This window comes from Marmota monax, unplaced genomic scaffold (genome assembly GCF_021218885.2).
Source record: "Marmota monax isolate L192 unplaced genomic scaffold, Marmota_monax_Labrador192_F-V1.1 WCK01_AAM20220418_F8-fsc01219, whole genome shotgun sequence".
In the NCBI taxonomy this organism is placed as follows: Eukaryota; Metazoa; Chordata; class Mammalia; order Rodentia; family Sciuridae; genus Marmota; species Marmota monax.
Genome location: NW_026693137.1, coordinates 30,098 through 52,288, shown reverse-complemented (window position 1 = coordinate 52,288; position 22,191 = coordinate 30,098). Strand labels below are relative to the sequence as shown.

Sequence of the window (22,191 nt, the reverse complement as noted above, 5' to 3'; positions counted from 1 at the left end):
TTGGAAATGATGTCCAGAAAAATGGCCTTTTTTTCTTTATTGAGATATTTTTTGTTGGCATGAGATTTATTCCACTTAGTGGGAAAGGAAATATTTCTGCATGGGTTAGTGGTCCTCCTGTACAAAATGTTCCCCTCACTTGCATGAATGGCTTTGAACTCTTACAGAGTGGGTGTCATGGAACATAGGACTTGCTGTAGGGTTGGGTGCTGGCTCAACCATTTGCTCACAGATTTTAGCTGCAGCTGTGCCAGAGGTCATACAGGGCACAGAGGAAGATACATCTGATGCTATAAAGACTCAGTGCCTTCAGGATGCACACAGAGCCACTGAGGGAGCCATAAGACAGGGCAAGTCAGGGTGTGGGGGAGGAGGTGCTGTATTTCTCCTTGGCTCACAGGACTTGCTCTGGGACCACTGCCAGAATTCACAGAAACATACAGAAAACAACAAAGCAACACTATGGTTTTCTAAGTCACTTTATTTTTTTGGTAGCAGGGATTGAACTCAGGAATGCTCACCCACTGAGCCACATTCCAGCTCTCTTTTATGTTTTTATTTTAAGACAAGTCTCACTAAGTTGCTTAGAGCCTTGTTGTTGCTAAGGCTGGCTTTGAACTTGATATCCTCCTGCCTCAGCCTTCCAAACCACTGGGATTACAGGCTGTGCCACTGCACCTGGTTCTAAGTCACTTTAGAAAACACCATTCTCAAGAGTTCTTGCTGATCTGATTGAACTATAGTGTAGAAAATGGGGAGCCATGAGAAGTAGATGGGCAAGATCCTGAGAAGACAGGATGGAAGGCACTACTTTAGCATCCAGGTGGGAGATGATCAGGCTGTGGCACTGGGGATGATGAAAGGAGACAGGAAGGGGGCCATGGGGAGAAATCAGAAGCAACAGGTGAGCAAGAAGCTAAGGAGGACATGCCAGTGAGGTGAAATAAGACAAGGACAGCAGGAAAAGTCAGATAGGGCATGCGTTGGGCTTCCCAGAAGTCACTGTGTGTGAAGTGCCTTGGGGACATCAGGAGGGGCTGCCATGCACAGTGGATCACTCAGGTCTGTAGGTAAGGAAGCCCCACCTAAACTTCAGAAAGAAAGGACTCTCTCCAGTACCCACCAGTGACAAAATAGACTTGTTTGCCTGTGGATGGCCACAGTCTAACAAAGTCAAGGACAGAAAGTGGAATCATGGGCCCTGCAGAGGCACCTGTCATAACCCTCAAACCTGCGAATACATTGCCTCTAATGGCAAAAGCGACTCTGCTGATGTGGTGACGTTAAGGACCTGGGAATGGGAGAGTAGCCAGGTGGGCCCAGTCTAAGTCCACTGGTTCTGGAAAGCAGAGAACCTTTCCATCTGTGGCAGGGGAATACGGAGAAAGTGGCCACAGCCCAATCACTGCAGATGCTGGATGACAGAAAAGGACAGGACATGGGTCGCCCCAGAGCCTCCAGAGAATGGCCCGGCTGATGCCTCCCTTTGAGCCCACGAGGCCAGTGTCCAAAATCTGGCTTACAGATCAATTAAGATAGTAAGTTTGGATGTTCATCATCTCTAGCAATTAGAGAAATGCAAATTAAACCACACTGAGATTTCATCTCACTCCAGTCAGACTGGCAATTATCAAGAATATGAGCAACAATACGTGTTGGCATGGATGTGGAGCAAAGAAGTATACTCATACATTGCTGATGGGACTGCAACTTGGTGCAACACTCGGAAAAGCAGTGTGGAGATTCCTCCAAAAACTTGTACTCGAACCACCATTTGACCCAGTTATCCCACTCCTTGGTGTATGCCCAGATGATGTAAAATCTGCATACTGTAGTGATGTGGCCACATCAATGTTCATGGCAGCCCAATTCACAATGGATAAGCTATGGAACCAACCTAGGTGCCCCCCAATAGATGAATGGATAAAGAAAATGTGATCCACTTACACAATGGAATATACTCAGCCTTAAAGAAGAATGAAATGATGGCATTTGCTGGTAAATGGATGGAACTGGAGAGTATCATGCTAAGTGAAATCAGCCAATCTCCAAAATGGCTAATGTTCTCTCTATATACAGATGCTGACTCCCAATAGGCAGGGGTGGAGGGTAGTGGAGGTTCATTGGACTGGACAGGGGGAATGGGGTGGGGGAAGGGGGATGGGAATGGGAAAGACAGTAGAATGAATCTTATACAACTTTCCTATGTTCATATATGAATACATGACCAGTGAAACTCCACATCATGTACATCCACAAGAAGGGGAAGTTATACTCCATGTATGTATGACATATCAAAATACATTCTACTGTCATGTATAGCTAAAAAGAATAAAATAAGAAGATAATAAGTTTGGGTTGTTTGAAGCCATCACTTTGTGCTAATTTGCTACAGAAGCAACAGGAAAGTAGCAGGTACGATGGCAGATTCAGGTACCCAGCCTGTCCCCAGGAGCCACCATCAGTAGACTTACCTTGGTGATACCCAGTGCCCCAACATTCTCGCTGAAGGAGGTGGTGCCATTTCCTGTCCCCCAGGCTCCTGCCAATAAGCAGCCAAGGCCCTCGATGCCAATGCCACGGTTGATGGCGTGCTTCGGAGGGGGTGGGGCTCCCACCAGCCGGGCACAGGCATAATAATCACCCACAGACTCCACCATGGAGGAGACCACCCCAGCAATGATCCCAAAGACTCCAGCCAGGCTGATGGTGGGGCGGCCCCATTGTCCTGAAAATGCAGTGCAGGGGGAGTGTCCAGTCAGAGGAGGCTGAGGAAACCCAAGTCATTTCCTGGCTGGAGGGATTTCTGGGACAATGTAAAGAGTTGGCAGCTCTTACAACTACTTTGGCTTTGCCTGGGATTCCTGCCCTGCCATTCCTCCTGAGTCTTATCAGATGCCCGGAACTTGAGGTCACTGTGCACAGAAAGAAGCAGAAATGGCCTTTTCCTAGGGAGGCCTGAAGGTTTGGAAACCGAGATTCTTAAGCGAGGCCCTAGTCCATATCCCCGAGGACAGGTTGGCCCTTGCTGGACACCCTGGATACTTTGACACCATGAGGCAAAACCATAGGGAAAAGGGGAGCAGAGGTAGCCTAAGGGATTCCCTGGTCTCCCCAGAAACGCTCTGATTCAGTCCTGAGCCTCCTGGCGTGAGATCCACTGAATCCATGAGGAAACACAAAGTCCAGGTGGAGGCTAGGCCTCTCTCTTTCCCACCTCTACCCACCCCCAGGCTTAAGGTTCTGGGCAATGTGGCGGACAAGGGATGTAGCCCAGCTTTGAGGGAAGTCTGGGAGTGCCAGCCTTTGTCCACCACCCAAGGAATTCTTATAACAACCTGGAGTCTCTTCTTCTTTAGGAGTCAAATATGGACTCCCTGGGACCTATCTCTCCTTATCAATCCCTCCCCCAGCCCTGTTCTACTCTCCATCCCATGACCTGAGCCACACAGATCCAGTGGCCCAAGCTAGAAGGGCACCTATCTTCTCCTTACCTGGGTAAGGGATGCGGAACCAAGGGGCCTGGCGCAGGACATTGCTTTTGGTGTCAGTGCGGGCCAGGTACCCATTGTCAATGGGGGACGAGGGGAGAGTGTTGGTGACCGTGAGCACGAAGCAGATGAACCAGGAAATGCAGAGAGCCAGCAGCACCTGCCAAAGGAAGTCTCCCTTCAGCTCTGCCAGCTCCTGCCCCCTTTCCTCCCTCAGGAGGGGTCCAGGAACATACTCAGATGAGCAAGTGCTGGGTGACCACCCTGCTAGTGACAACAGGAACCTGCTGTGTCCATGGATAACTTAGCACATTAAAGAAACAGGCTGGAAATAGAAGCACAAAACAAACTATGGGAGGAGACTATGGGGCAGGAAAATCCAGCACACTGGGCACAGCATGGAGCAGAAGGATTCCCACCTGCTCTCTCTCCACTGATTGCTGATCATGTGACCTGGGAGCAAACCCTCTGAGACTTAGTTTTCTCATCTCTACCATGGAATTAAAATCACTGTTCTGCAGGGCCTGAAACAGGGCCTGAAAGTGAGGTCCACAGATATATCAATTTTATTTTTGGTGGTGGGACCCCAGAACTCCATATTCTTAGTGAATTTTCCAAGTGATTCACATGCACACTGAGTTTTGGAATCATTGGACTGCAGGGTTTTTGAAAGGTCAATAAGATCATATGTGGAAGTTTCTTTGTACCTTGAGAAACACAGTTCTCAGTTAAACCTGAAGACACAGCTATGGTGACAATTACACACTGGACAGCTTGGTGTGAAATCAACAAAGAAGGCTCTGGGAAGGGAGGCGCCATCTTGCTCACCAGCAGTTGGATTGCCCGTGAGCCATTGGGAAAGACCCTGATCTAAGCAATTTGGCTCAGACCCTTAGTTTTACATCATTAGAGGTGAACTTGGCTGTCTCTCCCAGTACCTTGCTGTGAGGACAAGAATACATAACAGTGCCCAGAACAGCGACTAGGGCTCCTGGGAGAGAAGCCTGTGAGGAAGGACCTAGAATGCAGTGTCACCAACTGCCAGGAAGTACACCCCACAGACCTGGGACTCTTTCTTCCTCCTAAGGCCACCACAGATGGAGGAGCTTTGATTTGGGGGCCACCTGGGCACAGGGAAGTTGTCAACAATCTCCAGGTGCATCAATTTCGAATAGAAGAGGGTGGGAAAGAGGTGCTTCTTACAGGGAAGACCTGAAAGAGGTAGAACTTGGAGGTGTGACACTTCTTCTCTCCACCATACACAGGCACAGGCACTGGGATGTTTTTCAGGAATTGAGAAAACAGCGTGATGAGGAAGATGGTCCTGAAACAAACAAGCGTACACAAGCTGGAAAGTGGACTTGTCCTGAGCAGGGGCTCAGGAGGCTTTGGGGGTGTTCTGAGAAGCTGAGCCACCAGGTGTCTCTGGGATCAATGTCCTCACCAGGAGGGGCTCCAGCTGGTGGCCCTCTGCACCATATGTAGATACCTGCTATCTCTGAAAAGAGGTCCCTGTTGGAACTGCTTGTGGCTGAAGAGGACTTGTGGGATAGGATGCCATTGTTTCTGGTGTATCTGAGAGGAACAGGCTGTTGGCAGCACACAGAGTCACTGAGGCCCATAGGGACTGTCATATCTCTCAGGCAGGTCTGGCGCAGTTCTGATGATTCCCATACCTCACCTCAGACCACAAGAGGCAGAGTGAATGACAGTGTTGAGAAACTGATGTGACTCCATTTTTTAGAAACCAGCCTCTACCTTAGAGCAAAGCCTGTCCAAGGAAGGGGGTGTGACCCTTGTCCTTGGAAAAACCCACAGAGCACTTCTAGACAGATAGCCACCCTGCTGAGTTGTTTGTCTGTCAATAACAGGAGAGATCTGTGGCGCCAGGTGTCCCTGACTCAGTCAGGCTAGGTGAGGACCCATAGCAACCCCCTAGCAACCAACAATCAGTATGAGACAGAGAAAATACCTGGGATGCCAGATGACCTCCCAGTAGTTTATGGTGGTTGACAACATGTTGGGAAACCAAGTAGTTCAGCACGTACTCCCCTTGTGGCTTAAACCAATCAGTTTAAAGGAATCCCCCTCATGTACTAACCAATCACCTTTACCCAACTTGTTCCTGTCAGTGTATGTGCTAATCATGTTTTAGAGTTGTTTTATGATTTTCCCATGGTGTGTGATGATTTGTATGTGAAGTCCCTGCCTCCCCCAAAGAGTGTATAAAACTGCTGCAAATCCTGAGCTTGGGACCATTCAGCATCACCAGTTGCTGTGTATGCAGAGGATGGAGCTAGCTCAAAATAAACACCTCTTTGCTGCTTACATTGATCTTGGTCTCTGGTGGTCTTTTGGAGGTTCCGATCTTGAGCATATCAGTGTCACTCCCAGGTCCCTCCAAAATTGTTTAAATGCCTGAGGCCTCATTTCCCGTTTCCTGATCCTCCCAGCTGACCACCTCTCCTTCACATTCACACAGCCCCAAGGCCTCCTGGATGCTTCCTGGTATCATGGGCCTTTATCTCTCTTAGACTACAATGGTGCTGAAGAGCTGCGGACATTCTTTGCACCCTTTCCCAGCTCAATGAAAACTGGCATCCTGGACTCACATTATTCTTACTAGCTGTACTTCCACCAAAGAAAGCGTGGCAGGGCCTCCTCCCCAGAAAGTACTTACATGAAGGAAATCCCCCAGTGGATTCCAGCGTCATTGCCAACAGAATCAAAGAGAGGCAGGGCCATCAGGGAAATGGTCGGAGCAATGGTCAAGGGGCCAATGAAGCGCATGAGAAAGCCGATGAGGCCTGAGAATCCCACCAGTATCTGGATGCAGGAAGCAACCATGATGGCACCCTGCAACTGAAGGGAGAGAGTTGGCCTCTGCTCAGCCCAGGCCCCCCAAACAGGCCAAGCTGCTCAGCCTGCCGCTCAGTCTGGTCACCCCTGTGGGTGCATTCAAAGGCAGGGAGGGCAAAAGCAAAGCTGGAACCCAAAGGAACTGAGAGGAGAGACCTGATCTCACTCCTCTCCACTCTCTATTCCAATGGTCTGTTGCACATTTTCATTTAACATGAAAGATTTCAGAAAACAGGCCTCAGGGTTCTTATCAGTCCCAGTCATGGTGATGAAATGACTTGTGACAATTCAGTGTGTATTGAACATCTTGCTGCTATATTCTTCTGTTCTTCTGCTGACTATTGCTGGGGTCAGAAAACTTTTTCTGTAAAGGACCAGTGAGTGAATATTTTAGGCTTGGTGGCCATATGGGCTCTGTTGCAACTTTTCCAGACAAGATGTGAACAAGTGAGCGTAGCTGTTTCCAATGGGACTTCATTTATAGACTCTGAAATTTGAATATCATGCAATTTTGACATGTCAGGGTATAGTATACTTCTTTGGGGCTTTTAAAAATTACCATGAAAATGTAAAACCATTCTTAGCTCATGGGCTATTCCAAAACAGGCAATGGGCCAGATTTGGCCTTAGTTCGGCCACCCTCCATCTATGGGATTTGAATGAGCTTATTTTACCTTCTCTCTTTACCAGTTTGGATGTCATACATTCCTTTTTAATCTTTTAGAAATTATTATTAACTCTTTAGTGTTAATATTTCACATAACAAAGTCTACAGCTTGTTGAGAGCCACAGCCGAAGGGGCCCCAGCAAACTTCCAGCTGCCGGCTCACAGTGGCCCCAGCAACATCTAGCTGATTGGCTCCTCTGTGGTGAAGCTCATTGGGCTGTTTCCCTGCCCTTTCAGACCACGGAGCTGCTCATTGGGGGACTTTTTTGGCCCCGCCCACACGACCCAGCCAATCGGCCTCAAGAGCAGGAGGATGGGGGGAGGTGGTGAGGCTTGTGTTTGAGGGACAGGCTTGTGGGAAGCCGGTGGTGGCAGTTGGGGCTCTGAGGGTTTTTCCTGAGGAGCTGTTTTGTTTGGCGTGTGTGGTTCTAAAAATAAAGTTAGTTTCTTTTGACAAGTGGCTCCTGATTGTGCCCAGCCAGACTGCAGGAACAGCTAAATAAAATTTTCTTTCCTCCTCCCAAACAATACAATGACTGTAGAAAACTTTAACTCCTATTACCATCTTCTGATTTCTATGCTATTATCGCCAAGTGTATATTTTTCCACTGTCATTGATTATTATTACCAACTTTCTTATATTTTTGTGCAGTTGCTCCTTACTTATATTTACCTACTGCCATACACTGAACCGTGCCATACTCCAAATTATGATATCAAAGTCCTAGTCCCCAACATTGTGGTATTTGGAAATGGAGGCTTGGGAGGTAACAAGGTTTAGTGAGGTCAGGAGAGTGAGACCCCCACGACAGCCTTAGTACCTTTATATGAAATGGAAGATTCTCTTTCCCATGCATCAAAGAAAGCTATGAGAGGATGTAGTTTAGAAGGCAGCCATCTGCAAGCCAACGAGAGAGCCCTCACCAGAATCCAACAATGCTGGCAACCTGATCTGAGGCTTCCAGTCTCCATCACTGTGAGAAAATACATTTCTGTTGTTTAAGCCATGCAGTCTATGGTGTTTTTGTTATAGCAACCCAAGCTGACAAATATACCTACACTTTACCACATGGTCCTTTCTTCACTATCGCTTCTTTCCCACCACTCTTTAATTCAAGATTTAATTTATTTTACCTGAAGAATTTCTTTTAGTAGTTATTTCATGGAAGGTCAGTAGTGAATAAACTCTGTCCATCTTTGTTTCACTGAAAATGTTTGACTTTGTCATCAACCTTGTATGATATAGAATTCTATAGTTGGGGACCGAATTCTAGGATGACAGTGTTTTCTCTCAGCCGTTTGGAAATATTCCTTGCCTTCCAACCTCTGAGGCTGCTTACTGAGAAGGCTGCAGAATGTCCAATTTCTATGCTTTTGTAGGTTGTTTTTCTTTTCTTGTTACTTTTAAGATTTTCTCTGTGTATTTGATGTAGCTACTTCATTATGATGTGTTCACTGTGGATTTGCTTTTATTTATTCCACTTGGGACTTAATGTGCTTTTTTCCAGAGTATTCCCATCTTTCATCTGTTCTACATTATCAGATGTTCTGTATTTTAATACTATTTTCTCTATTATGGCCTTTTATAACACCTACTAGATGCAAGTAGACATCTTGTTCTATTCCACGTTTCTTATTTTTTATTTAATATTCCTATTTTTTTCTCTCTTTCTGTGCTGAATTCTGGATTATTTCCTTATATGATCTTTCAGTTCATTAATCTCCCTGTGTATAAATGCTCTTTGATCATTAAATGCATTTTTAAATTGCAATGACTACATCTTTTTATTAATAACATTCTATTGATTTTACTTTCAAATTTCCCTCTCATAAATTTTCAAACTTATTATTGTGTGTAGTATAGTTTCTAATGAGTCTCGATCCTCTTAAATTAATTTAAACATGTTGACTTAATAGCCTTTCAGGTTGTTCAATTACCTCTTGTTTCTGCTGAGTCTCTCTCATAATACATTATTTTCTTGTGTGAAATGCCGACATTTTCACCTCTGAGCTCATCTTCAGGGGATTGTTTTTTCCTGTGGGAGTCTTGTAGAGCTGGGAATGTGGAAGATTCCATAGAGTGACTTCACGTTTTCTTCTGCTGAGAGCCACAGGTATTTTGTTGACAGGACCTGTCTCCACTCCTGAGTTTGGGAAACTTGCCACCACCCTCACGTGTTGAGAGCTGTAGTTTTAAATCCTCAGGCAACTCTGTGTCCCAACACTTCCCACAGACTTCTGGGCAGAGTGAGAGAGAGGCTTCCTTTCTCTCTCCATATCACAGACCTCTGCTCACTGGAGGGATGCCCATCAGGACCCCAGCTCATCATTACAACCCAAACTTCGAGCCTTTGTCCTGTGTCTGGCTTGATTGCTCATCCCACCATCGTAAGCCCCATGCTTCTGACTATGCTTTCCATCCTTGTTTCTAGAAAGAGGCATTCCCCTTGGCTCTCTGCTCCCGTATGCATTTGAAAGTTCAGTTCATCCATCATTTTTATATGTTGGTACGGTGAGTGGTTCTGTGCAGCTCAAAATACCATAACACTGGGAGGTAAAGTTTAAACTGGTCTCATGTTTGGTAAATTGAACTTGCCATTTCCCCACGCCCCCCATACACACAATTTGCTACTTTTCCTGCAAGCACTGTCTCTTCAGAACAGAATCACTGTTCATTTTTCCCTCTCCATTGCTTCCGGATCCTCAGCAAGTCATATTCATGTGGCTTTCATCTGTGACTAGACTGTGATTTACAGTTGGTGTGCTGACCATGGGTGGGTTCCAGCCTTGACATGTGCACAGGTCAATGTAATTTAGTGAGACATGGAGAATCCACCCTCCATCCCAATAGGGTGACCTGGTCAACAAAACCAACCAACTAATCAATTAAGAAAATGAGGTTGATACTTGATGGAACTTTCACTCATTAACAGCACTGATGACCAGAAGAGAGAGCAAAAAATATGAACTAATACTGGGCAAGTGGCCCATTGCATTGAACTCCTCGAGGTGGGAAAGGATGGTGGAGATGAGAGACTGCCTTAGCCCAGGCAAAAGGGGCTCCTGCGCTGGGCTGTGTTTTAGAGCAGGAGTTGGCAAACTTCCTCTGTTAAAAGCTACTCTTTGAAATGCTTTTTAAAATTTTGGGCCCTGTGTGGTTTCTGCCACATACACCTTTCCAAAGCAAACTTTGAAATATAGAATTTATTCTTATTCATGGGCAGTTAAAACAACATAGCCACAGATAGAATTTGGTCCAAGAACCATAATTTGCTGATTCCTGCTTTAGGAAACTCTACAAGCACACACACACAAAAAAGAAAGAAAGAAAGAAAGAAAGACGGAGAGGGAGAGGGAGGGGGAGGGGAGGGAGAGGGAAGGGGAGGGGGAAGGGAGGGGAGAGGGAAGAAAAGAAAATGTATCAAAGAAATGTAGCTATCTCTGTCACTTGAACTCTTCCTCCTTGAAAGATGTAAAAGTGTTCCCAAGGATGCCCCTCCTCACACTCTATGGTTTCCTCACCGGCAGCCCCCATCACCTCTCCTGCTCATCATCCTCTTTTATTTTCTTCATTGCACTAAGACTCCCTGATGTTTCCCTCTTGCATCTTCTTATTGGAGCACACCCACTAGAATGCTGGCTTCCTGAGGACAGGATCCTTATCTGTCCACTTGCCCATCACTATCCTAAAGCCCAGATCTTTTCTGGCAGGGAGCTGGATAATAAAGCTTCAGCCAATGAATTGACCCCACCTGTCCCTCCCCTGAGACTCTTACCTCTCGGATCCTCTTCTGCCATTCCTCTGTGAACTCAGGTGAGCTGACATTCACCTGGCTGGCATTGAGTGTCCACTCTGGGCACTTCCAGGATGGAAGGGAGAGCATGGCCAGAGAAGGTGCCACAAAACCAAATGTTGATCCCTGGAGAATTGGCAACCTGGAGGAGCAGGAGGATGCAGTCACTTCCTGAGACCTTCCCCCACAGGCCTTTCCCTGACCCAGAGGGGCCTTTTGAGCCCAAGTTCTAGCTCAGCAGAGAGGCAAACACAACCCCTGCTCTCCCCAGTTTCAGGGAACTCCTGCCAAGCTCCAAGGCAGACTCAGGAACACTCATGTCAAACTTTGGACAGGTAGAAAAGGTGGGCTGGGGAAAGACCACCATAACCAACCCCAGTATGGAGATGCCAAGCTAGGAGGGAGCCAGGTGTGGTGGCACACGCCTGTAATCCTAGCAACTTGGAAGGCTGAGGCAGGAATATCCCAAGTTCAAAGCCAGCCTTAGCAATTCAGTGAGGCCCTAGCAACATAGCCAGATCCTATCTTGAACACGCTTAGTGGGGCCATTCTCCTCTCCCCACCCTGAAGCCAGCTCCAGACAATCCTGCTCAGACCCCAGATCACAGAACAGCTCACTCCGTTCCTTTTCATGCTCCCCAGGTTACTCCCATGTAGACATTTTCATAGCCTAAAATCTGGGTTTCCACATCCCCTTTTGTCCTCAGAAATCAAGGGCAATCCTGTTATGGGCCAGGCTATCTGGGCAATGACCAAACAGACTCCATGTTATCCTGAGACTCCATGGTCATATAAGAAATGCTTCTCCCTTGGGAACACTTCCCCCTCTGTACCTGTCAAGAGTTGCTTAGCAGAGCATATTTGGCAACACAAAATGGCAATTCTTATATAATGTAAAATTGTTCTCTCTTTGGTTCCCATTTTTCTTGGACAGTGTACCCTGTCAGAGATTTATTGTCTAGACATTAGTAACCATTAGTTGTGCTCAACTAGTGTCATTTTGACCCACTTCCCTTCACTTGCTTGCTGCAATGCCAACCTAGAATGTCCCATGGGAAATGCCAACATTCCCATCGCATTGTTTAACTAGTGGCTCCTTCTGTACCCCTGCTTGCTTGCAGCTATGTTAACCCAGATGTGGTTTTTGCCTTTAAAGATCCTGAAATGCTCAAGCTTGAGGCTGTTCCTTGCAGAGAGAGTTAAGGGTCCGGGGGATGCTGATCTCTAGTGACCACTTCTCAGTATGTACATAACCTTTGTCCTCATAAGCTAAGCATTTACGATGCCCTCAGTGATTCCTAAACTACTTTATGATTATGCTCACAATCCACTGGGTGCACTGACCTCTCTTGTCTTAGCCACTTCTGTATTACTGGGCTCCACCAGGGCAGGAATTCCCTCATTCTCACTTCCTTGCCTCCAATGCTGAACTTGCTACCACTGATACCAGCATTGGGGTTTTCTATCATTTTTTTTCTATTTTTATAGGCATACAAAGAAACCCCAAATGTTAATTTGCACTTCATTAGGCCATGAAAGATGTGCTTCATTCATGTGATTTTATGAATGTCCAAATATTGGTACCACTGCCCAAATTCATATATTGAAGCCCTAGCCTGACTTGATGACATTTGGAAGTAGAGCCTTGGGAGGTATTTAGGTTTAGATGAAGCCATAAGAGTCAGGTTCCCACAATAAGATTAGTGTCTTTATGAGCAGAGAAAGAGAGATGAGAGCTCTCTCTTCTATATCAGGATACAGCAAGAAGGTGGCCATCTATAAACTAGGAGATGGCCCACACAAGAGCCCAACCATGCAGACGTCTTGATCTGGGAAATTCAGGCCATAGAACTATGAGGAAATACATTTCTGTTGTTTCAGCCACATAGTCTAGAGTATTTTGTTATGGTGTGTTGAGAGCCATAGCCGAAGGGGCACCAGCAAACTTCCAGCTGATAGGTTCACAGCAGAACTAGCAAACTTGCAGCTGATTGGCTCACCGTGGCCCCAGCAAACTTACAGCTGCCAGCTGATTGGCTCCTCTGCGGTGATGCTCATTGGGCTGTTTCCCCACCCTTTCAGACCACGGAGCTCCTCACTGGGGGACTCTTTTGGCTCAGCCCACGTGACCCAGGCAATCGGCCTCAAGAGTGGGAGGAGTGGGGGTTGAGAGGCTTGTGGGAAGCTGGTGGTGGCAGTTGGGCTCTGAGGGAATTCCTGAAGAGCTCGTGTGGTATGGTGTGTGTGTTCTAAAAATAATGTTCGTTTCTGCTTGATAAGTGGCTCATGAATTGTGCCCAGCCAGACTGTGGCATTTGGTGGCCCACATGGGGAATGACTGAGGGTAAGTGATAAGGTAAACTGCTCGCCCCTGAGGGCAGGGCAAGAGGATGGGTAGCCATTTTAAGATTCTGCTTTCATTTTGTTTCGCTTTTGTTTTATGTTGCCTGTCCCTGGAGATGGGTGAGATGGAAGAAAAACTGCTCACATCTGAGGAAAAACTCTGCATCTGAGGAACAGATAGGGAGAAAGGACGGATGGACATTTCAGGAGGATAGAAAGACTGATATAATGAATTTTTGTTCCATTTTTGTTTCATTCTGTTTCAGTTTTGTTTGGTGTTATCTTGTTGGGTTGGGTTATAGTAGAAATATGGGATCAGAAATTAGTAAAAAACAAACCAAAAGAGTGTTAAGAAAATTGCTAGAGGAAGGAGGCATCTCAGTTAAAATCAAGAACAGTCAGGGCATATGTTGATACAATGCAAAAATGTAGCCCATGGCTTTTTAAGGAGGAGTTGTTAAATATATCACAATGGAACCATCATGGTGAAGATTTAAAAAGAACAGAAAAGAAAAGCCCAGGAACTCTGCCAGTTGGCACATTGCCATTGTGGACGTATGTATCTTGTTTGCTTAGTCCAAAGCCTTCAGTTCAGACAATGGTAGAGGAAGGAGAAGACATATTGATTCAAGTAAAAGAGAAGGTCTCTCAAGTTAGTCAGACAAAGGAAAAGATTCAAGTAAAAGAGAAGGTCTCTCGAGCTAGTCAGATAGAGGAAGAAAGCTTAGAGCAGAAAAAGCCATCAGGGGAAAAGTTACAACAGGAGACTGCTACTAACACCTTTCTATCACCAGAGGGCATAAGTGTCCAACCAACAACGCCACCTCCATATGCTGGGAGGTCCCCAATCCCCATAGTTGATTGATGGGATCCTGAGACAGGACCTCAAATATTAGCATACCTTATATTTGAGCAGGCAGGAGGGCAATGGATTCACCATGCTTTAGATTTCAGAACAGTGAAGCAGCTAAAAGAGGCTGTAACAACCTATGGTCCTCAAGCACCCTTCACTGTAAGCATGGTGAATCCATTACCAACTTGAACATGACGCCAGCAGATTGGACTAGTATGTGTAAAGCTGTAGTAAATGGAGGACAATATCTGTTATGGAAGGTTGCCAATGAGGAATTTTGCAAGGAGACGGCTAGGCAAAATGCAGCAGCTGGTTATCCTCAGAGAAATCTAGATATGTTGTTAGGAAAGGGACCTTATGAGGGTCAGCAGCAACAAGTTGCATATATTCCTGCCATATACTTACAAATTGCTGGAGATGCGGTTAGAGCATGGAAGACTTTACAAGGACATGGAGGTTTACAAGGTTAATTATCTAAGGTAATACAAGGAGCTAATGAACCTTACACTGAATTTGTAGATAGGCTTATTCAAACAGCTACCAGAGTTTTGGGGAATACAGAACAAGCAATGCCATTAATAAAACAACTGGCTTATGAGCAAGCAAATCGTTGGTGCAGAGAAGTCATTAGACCATGGAAACATAAAGATTTAAACACATATATTAAATTATGTAGAGACATTAATGAACAAGGGCAAGTCTTGGCAGCTGCAGTACAACAGGTTTTAGATGCCAGGCCAAAAACATGCTACAATTGTGAACAAACAGGACATTTTAAAAGGAATTGCCCCATAGGAGGAGGGTTTAACAAAACTAGATATCAAAGGAGTAGAATACTGGGTATTTGCCCACGATGCCAGAGAGGGAGACATTGGGCTAATGAATGCAGTTCTCAAACCACCATAGAGGGTACTCCATTATCAAAAACTGAACAAGGACCAGGTGTCTATCCACAATATCATGGAGAAAGGCATCAGGCTCCATTGCCAAAAAATGGACAGGGGGGCCCAATGCTCCAGGGCCCATGACCACAAATATACGGGGTACTGGAGGAACCCAGAAACACCACCAGGGTAGTGCCCAGGACACATTATCCATTAGATCCCTCACTAGACAAACCAGAGGAAGCACAGGATTAGATATCTGTGCCTCTGCCAGAACAGTACTAACTCCAGAGATGGGAGTTCAAATCATTCCCACAGGGGTAAAAGGGCCTCTTCACAAAGGAACAGTAGGCTTATTATTGGGATGCAGTTCTTCTACACTAAAAGGACTTATGATAAGTCCTGGGGTAATTGATCCCAATTATGAAGGTGAAATAAAAATATTATAGCTAGTTCTCCAAGAGGTATATCAGTAATTTCACCAGGAGATAGAATAGCACAGTTATTAATAGTACCCAGAACCTGCATGATAAATTTTCCAGTTGTACTGTAGAAAGAGGTTCCAGGGGATTAGGCTCCACAGGTGTAAATTGGGCTATGCTGTCTTTAAATTTAGATTCTCGCCCAATGCTAAAACTAAATATTCAAGGACATGAATTTAATGGGCTACTGGGCACAGGTGCAGACCTTAGCATCATATCTAGTCAAGAATGGCCAAAACATTGGCTATTACAACAGGCCACTCAAACACTTTGAGGCCTAGGAGTAGCAACTAATCCCCATAGAAGTGCAATGGTATTAGATTGGAAGGATCCTGAAGGATGTGAAGGAAGTATACAGCCATATGTATTGGATCATCTTCCTATAAATTTATGGGGACGAGATGTCCTAGATCAATTAGGACTAACATTAACAAATAACATCAATCCAAATGCGCCCACTATTAGGGCTAGACAAGGTTTTAGGAAAGAAAAAAAGATTAGGAGAACAAGAACAAGGTATAGCAGCACCAATTCAAATAGATCAAGGAATAAATAGACATGGATTGGGTTTTCAGAAGGGGTCACTGAGACAATAAAAATTACTTGGAAATCAGAAAGACCAGTATGGGTTCCTCAGTGGCCCCTGACTAAAGAAAAGATACAAGTACCCATGACCTGGTCAAACAACAATTAGCAGAGGGACATATAAAACCTTCTGTATCTCCCCATAATACTCCCTTTTTTGTCATCAAAAAGAAATCTGGTAAATGGAGATTATTGCAAGATTTAAGATCCATTAATAATGAGATGGGTATTATGGGACCTGCTCAATTGGGGACTCCCCAATTTTCTGCTTTGCCAAAAACCTGGTATGTTTTAGCTATAGATATTAAAGATTTTTTTTTCAATTCCAATTCATCCTGAGGATAGTCCACGTTTTGCATTTACTATCCCTGCACTGAATCATGAAGGTCCTGATCAGAGATATGAATGGAAAGTACTCCCTCAAGGGATGGCTAACAGCCCAACTATGTGTCAAATTTATGTTAACAAAGCAATCAGGCACTTAGAAATCAAAATCCTGAACTACAAATATTTCACTATATGGATGATATATTATTAGCACAAAAAGATAAAACTACATTGCTAGAATGTTATGCCACACTTACAAACTTATTAAAAAATTATAATCTAGAGATAGCAATAGATAAAGTACAATTAAATTTTCCAATTAATTATTTAGGAATTCTATTATCCTCAACCATGGTCCGTCCACCAAAAATTCAAATACGAGTAGATCAACTCAAATCACTTAATGACTTTCAAAAGTTATTAGGAGTCATAAATTGGATAAGGCCTTATCTAGGCATACCAACAGGAGAGTTGGGACCTTTATTTGATATCCTAAAAGGTCCATCAGATCCAAATTTACCCTGCATGTTAATGCCTGAAGCAAGAAAGGCATTAAAAATTATTGAAACATATATGGAATATATGCATTTGGATAGAATTGATATGTTTGCCTTTATTATTTATTGTAATACCAACAAAAAATATTCCTAAAGGAGTATTTTGGCAAGAAGGTCCATTATTGTGGATACATTTATCTTATTCTCCTAACACTATTCTTACTAGGTATCCTGAGGATGTAGGACAATTAATACTCAAAGGAATAAAAGCAGCAAAAAGAATGTTTGGAAATTCTCCCAATAAAATTATTACTCCATATACTATGAATCAAATTGATGAGTTAGCTAATGAGTTAAATACTTGGGCAATAATCATGTGCAAATCTAATGTTTCATTTGATAATCAGTTACCATCTAATCTTTTGTTGTCTTTTTGGTCTTTGCATCCTGTAGTTTTTCCAAAAATGACAAGAAAAACACCTATCATGAATGCTCCAAATGTATTCATTTGATGGGTCAAATAATGGTACAGCAGCAGTAGTTACCCCTGATCAAACTTTTACATTTTTAGTACCCAAACAATCAGCTCAAAAGGTAGAGCTTAATGCAGTATCACAAGCTTTTGTGATGTTTAAAGATTCTGTATTTAATTTATTTTCTGATAGTCAGTATATAGTTAATGTTATAGTATCCCTTGAAGATGCTGGTAGGATTTCCCCTTCCTCTACTGTTTTCTCTTTGTTTTCCACTATACAAAGTCTAATCTGGGACAGAAAAGATCCATTCTTTATAGGACATATCAGGGCATATACAGGATTGCCTGGAGCCCTTAGTTTGGGCAATGATTTAACAGATAAAACTACACATGACATACATATTTTCTCTACAATAGAAGAAGCTATAAATTTTCATAAAAGGTTCCATGTCAATACTAGTACTTTACAAAAACATTTTAAAATAACTAAGGAACAAGCTAGACAAATAATAAAACAATGTCAAAATTGTGTGACCTTTTTACCACAAGTTAATCTTGGAGTCAATCCTAGAGGACTGATACCTAACCATATTTGCCAGATGGACGTGACACACTTGCCAGAATTTGGAAAATTAAAATATTTGCATGTTACAGTTGATAATTCTTCCAGATTTTTGATGGGCTCCCTTCATGCCGGAGAAAAAATTAAAGATATTATAGCTCATTGCTTACAAAATTTTGCCACTGTGGGCGTTTCAAAACAGTTAAAAACAGATAATGCCCCTGGTTATACTTCTACCTCTTTTAAACAATTTTGCTCATCATTTGGCATTACTCATATAACAGAAATACCATACAATCCACAGGGACAAGACATAGTTGAAAGAGCTCATCAAACTATTAAAATGTATTTATTAAAGCAAGAAGAGGGAATTGGAAAGGGGTATATATCCCCCAAAGATAAACTTAAAATAACGCTTTTTACTCTAAACTTAAAATTTGGATTCATCAGGACTTAGTGCTGTGGAAAGACATATGTATCCAAAAAATGTACATAAGCCCAAGGTACTTTGGAAGGATATTTTAACAGGACAATGGAAAGGTCCTGACCCAGTGATTGTCTGGAGTCGGGGGTCTGTTTGTGTGTTTCCACAGGGAGAACAGCAGCCGATTTGGATTCCAGAGAGATTAACTAAGGTCCTGACCCAGTGATTGTCTGGAGTCAGGGGTCTGTTTGTGTGTTTCCACAGGGAGAACAGCAACTGATTTGGATTCCAGAGAGACTAACTAAAGCGATTTCTTCAGACCAAAAAGAAGATGATTTGGCTCATATCCATAACAGCTGATATCCAGAACTCCAGTTTGGCTATCCTTACATCTGCGACAGTAGTTCTCCCACACCTGGAGGCTAATGAAACCAGGATGCTTTTTTCAATATCTATTTTATTATTGCCCTTTCCCACATCATGAAGTTCTACTTTGTTTTTTCAGCTCATATAGACCTAGGTTAATGTTTTGCTGATCAGTTCTATTTTTTGACTATGGAGTTTTTAAACATTGCAATGGAGATTTCACCTGTAAAAAGTTACAAGGCCTTTACTATTATGTTATGTGTTGTATGTATTATATTATGTGTGCACACTTGTGTTTTGTGTTGTATGTTTGTATGTGTGTATGTCCATATATCATATATGACGAGCGCTCATGAAAAAATGGATCCAAATATTTTTTTATTTTTATTCACGTGATTTATTTATTTATTTTTAAATTTTTTATTGTGGGTTGTTCAAAACATTACAAATTTCTTGACATATCATATTCCACACTTTGATTCAAGTGGGTTATGAACTCCCACCTTCACCCCATACACAGATTGCAGAATCACATCAGTTACACATCCATTGATTTACAAATTGCCATACTAGTGTCTGTTGTGCTCCGCTGCCTTTCCCATCCTCCCCCCTCCCCCCTCCCCACCTCTCCCCTCCCCTCCCCTCCTCTCTCTCTACCTCCTCCACTGTATAACCCTGAGGGTCTCCTTCCATTACCATGCAATTTCCCTTCTCTCTCCCTTTCCCTCCCACCTCTCATCCCTGTTTAATGTTAATCTTCTTCTCCTGCTCTTCGTCCCTCTTCTGTTCTTAGTTACTCTCTTTATATCAAAGAAGACATTTGGCATTTGTTTTTTAGGGATTGGCTAGCTTCACTTAGCATAATCTGCTCTAATGCCATCCATTTCCCTGCAAATTCTATGATTTTGTCATTTTTTAATGCAGAGTAATACTCCATTGTGTATAAATGCCACATTTTTTTTTATCCATTCGTCTATTGAAGGGCATCTAGGTTGGTTCCACAGTCTTGCTATTGTGAACTGTGCTGCTATGAACATCGATGTAGCAGTGTCCCTGTAGCATGCTCTTTTTAGGTCTTTAGGGAATAGACCGAGAAGGGGAATAGCTGGGTCAAATGGTGGCTCCATTCCCAGCTTTCCAAGAAATCTCCATACTGCTTTCCAAATTGGCTGCACCAATTTGCAGTCCCACCAGCAATGTACAAGTGTACCCTTTTCCCCACATCCTCGCCAGCACTTGTTGTTGTTTGACTTCATAATGGCTGCCAATCTTACTGGAGTGAGATGGTATCTTAGGGTGGTTTTGATTTGCATTTCTCTGACAGCTAGAGATGGTGAGCATTTTTTCATGTACTTGTTGATTGACTGTATGTCCTCCTCTGAGAAGTGTCTGTTCAGGTCCTTGGCCCATTTGTTGATTGGGTTGTTTGTTTTCTTATTGTCTAATTTTTTGAGTTCTTTGTATACTCTGGATATTAAGGCTCTATCTGAAGTGTGAGGAGTAAAGATTTGTTCCCAGGGTGTAGGCTCCCTATTTACCTCTCTTATTGTTTCTTTTGCTGAGAAAAAAACTTTTTAGTTTGAGTAAGTCCCATTTGTTGATTCTAGTTATTAACTTTTGTGCTATGGGTGTCCTATTGAGGAATTTGGAGCCCGACCCCACAATATGTAGATCGTAGCCAACTTTTTCTTCTATCAGACGGCGTGTCTCTGATTTGATATCAAGCTCCTTGATCCATTTTGAATTCACTTTTGTGCATGGCGAGAGAAAGGGATTCAGTTTCATTTTGTTGCATATGGATTTCCAGTTTTCCCAGCACCATTTGTTGAAGATGCTATCCTTCCTCCATTGCATGCTTTTAGCCCCTTTATCAAATATAAGATAGTTGTAGTTTTGTGGATTGGTTTCTGTGTCCTCTATTCTGTACCATTGGTCCACCCGCCTGTTTTGGTACCAGTACCATGCTGTTGTTGTTACTATTGCTCTGTAGTATAGTTTGAAGTCTGGTATCGCTATACCGCCTGATTCACACTTCTTGCTTAGCATTGTTTTTGCTATTCTGGGTCTTTTATTTTTCCATATGAATTTCATGATTGCTTTCTCTATTTCTACAAGAAATGCCGTTGGGATTTTGATTGGCATTGCATTAAACCTATAGAGAACTTTTGGTAATATCGCCATTTTGATGATGTTAGTTCTGCCTATCCATGAACAGGGTATATTTTTCCATCTTCTAAGATCTTCTTCTATTTCTCTCTTTAGGGTTCTGTAGTTTTCATTGTATAAGTCTTTCACCTCTTTTGTTAGGTTGATTCCCAAGTATTTTATTTTTTTTGAAGATATTGTGAATGGAGTGGTTGTCCTCATTTCCATTTCAGAGGATTTGTCGCTGATATACAGGAATGCCTTTGATTTATGCGTGTTGATTTTATATCCTGCCACTTTGCTGAATTCATTTATTAGCTCTAATAGTTTCTTTGTAGAGCCTTTTGGGTCTGCTAGGTATAGAATCATATCATCTGCAAATAGTGATAATTTAAGTTCTTCTTTTCCTATTTTGATGCCTTTAATTTCTTTCGTCTGTCTAATTGCTCTGGCCAGTGTTTCGAGAACTATGTTGAAGAGAAGTGGAGAGAGAGGGCATCCCTGTCTTGTTCCCGATTTTAGAGGGAATGCCTTCAGTTGTTCTCCATTCAGAATGATGCTAGCCTGAGGCTTAGCATAGATTGCTTTTACAATATTGAGGTATGTTCCTGTTATCCCTAGTTTTTCTAGAGTTTTGAACATAAAGGGATGCTGTACTTTGTCGAATGCTTTTTCAGCATCTATCGAGATGATCATATGGTTCTTATTTTTAAGTCTATTGATGTGGTGAATAACATTTATTGATTTCTGTATATTGAACCAGCCTTACATCCCAGGGATGAATCCTACTTGATCATGGTGTACAATTTTTTTGATATGTTTTTGTATCCGATTCGCCAGAATTTTATTGAGGATTTTTGCATCTAGGTTCATTAGAGATATTGGTCTGTAGTTTTCTTTCTTTGAAGTGTCTTTGTCTGGTTTAGGTATCAGGGTGATGTTGGCCTCATAGAATGAATTTGGAAGTTCTCCCTCCTTTTCTATTTCCTGAAGTAGCTTGAAAAGTATTGGTATTAGTTCTTCTTTAAAGGTTTTGTAAAATTCTGCTGTATACCCATCCGGACCTGGGCTTTTCTTAGTTGGTAGTCTTTTATGGTTTCTTCTATTTCCTCAATTGATATTGGTCTGTTTAGGTTTTCTATATCCTCCTGACTCAATCTGGGCAGATCATATGACTTAAGAAATTTATCTATGCCTTCACTATCTTCTAATTTCTTGGAGTATAAGGATTCAAAATAGTTTTTGATTATCTTCTGTATTTCTGAAGTGTCTGTTGTGATATTGCCTTTTTCATCCCGTATGCTAGTAATTTGAGTTCTCTCTCTTCTTCTCTTCGCTAGCATGGCTAAGGGTCTGTCGATTTTGTTTATTTTTTCAAAGAACCAACTTTTAGTTTTGTCAATTTTTTCAATTGTTTCTTTTGTTTCGATTTCATTA

At 43.0% G+C, this 22,191-nt stretch overlaps 1 protein-coding gene across 6 annotated transcripts in view; it reads right to left on the bottom strand.

Annotated features, from left to right (window-relative positions):
- LOC124099802 (solute carrier family 23 member 1) overlaps window positions 1-22,191 on the bottom strand; it is a 56,745-nt gene that overhangs the window by 5,540 nt on the left and 29,014 nt on the right. For all 6 annotated transcript variants that reach the window (XM_046455023.2, XM_046455022.2, XM_046455021.2 and 3 more), the window contains 5 exons: window positions 10,794-10,953; window positions 6,172-6,353; window positions 4,695-4,815; window positions 3,495-3,651; window positions 2,475-2,728 (listed from right to left, as the gene is read on the bottom strand). In XM_046455023.2, the coding sequence (XP_046310979.1) occupies window positions 2,475-2,728; window positions 3,495-3,651; window positions 4,695-4,815; window positions 6,172-6,353; window positions 10,794-10,953 (874 nt within the window). The remainder of the gene's footprint in view (window positions 1-2,474; window positions 2,729-3,494; window positions 3,652-4,694; window positions 4,816-6,171; window positions 6,354-10,793; window positions 10,954-22,191) is intronic.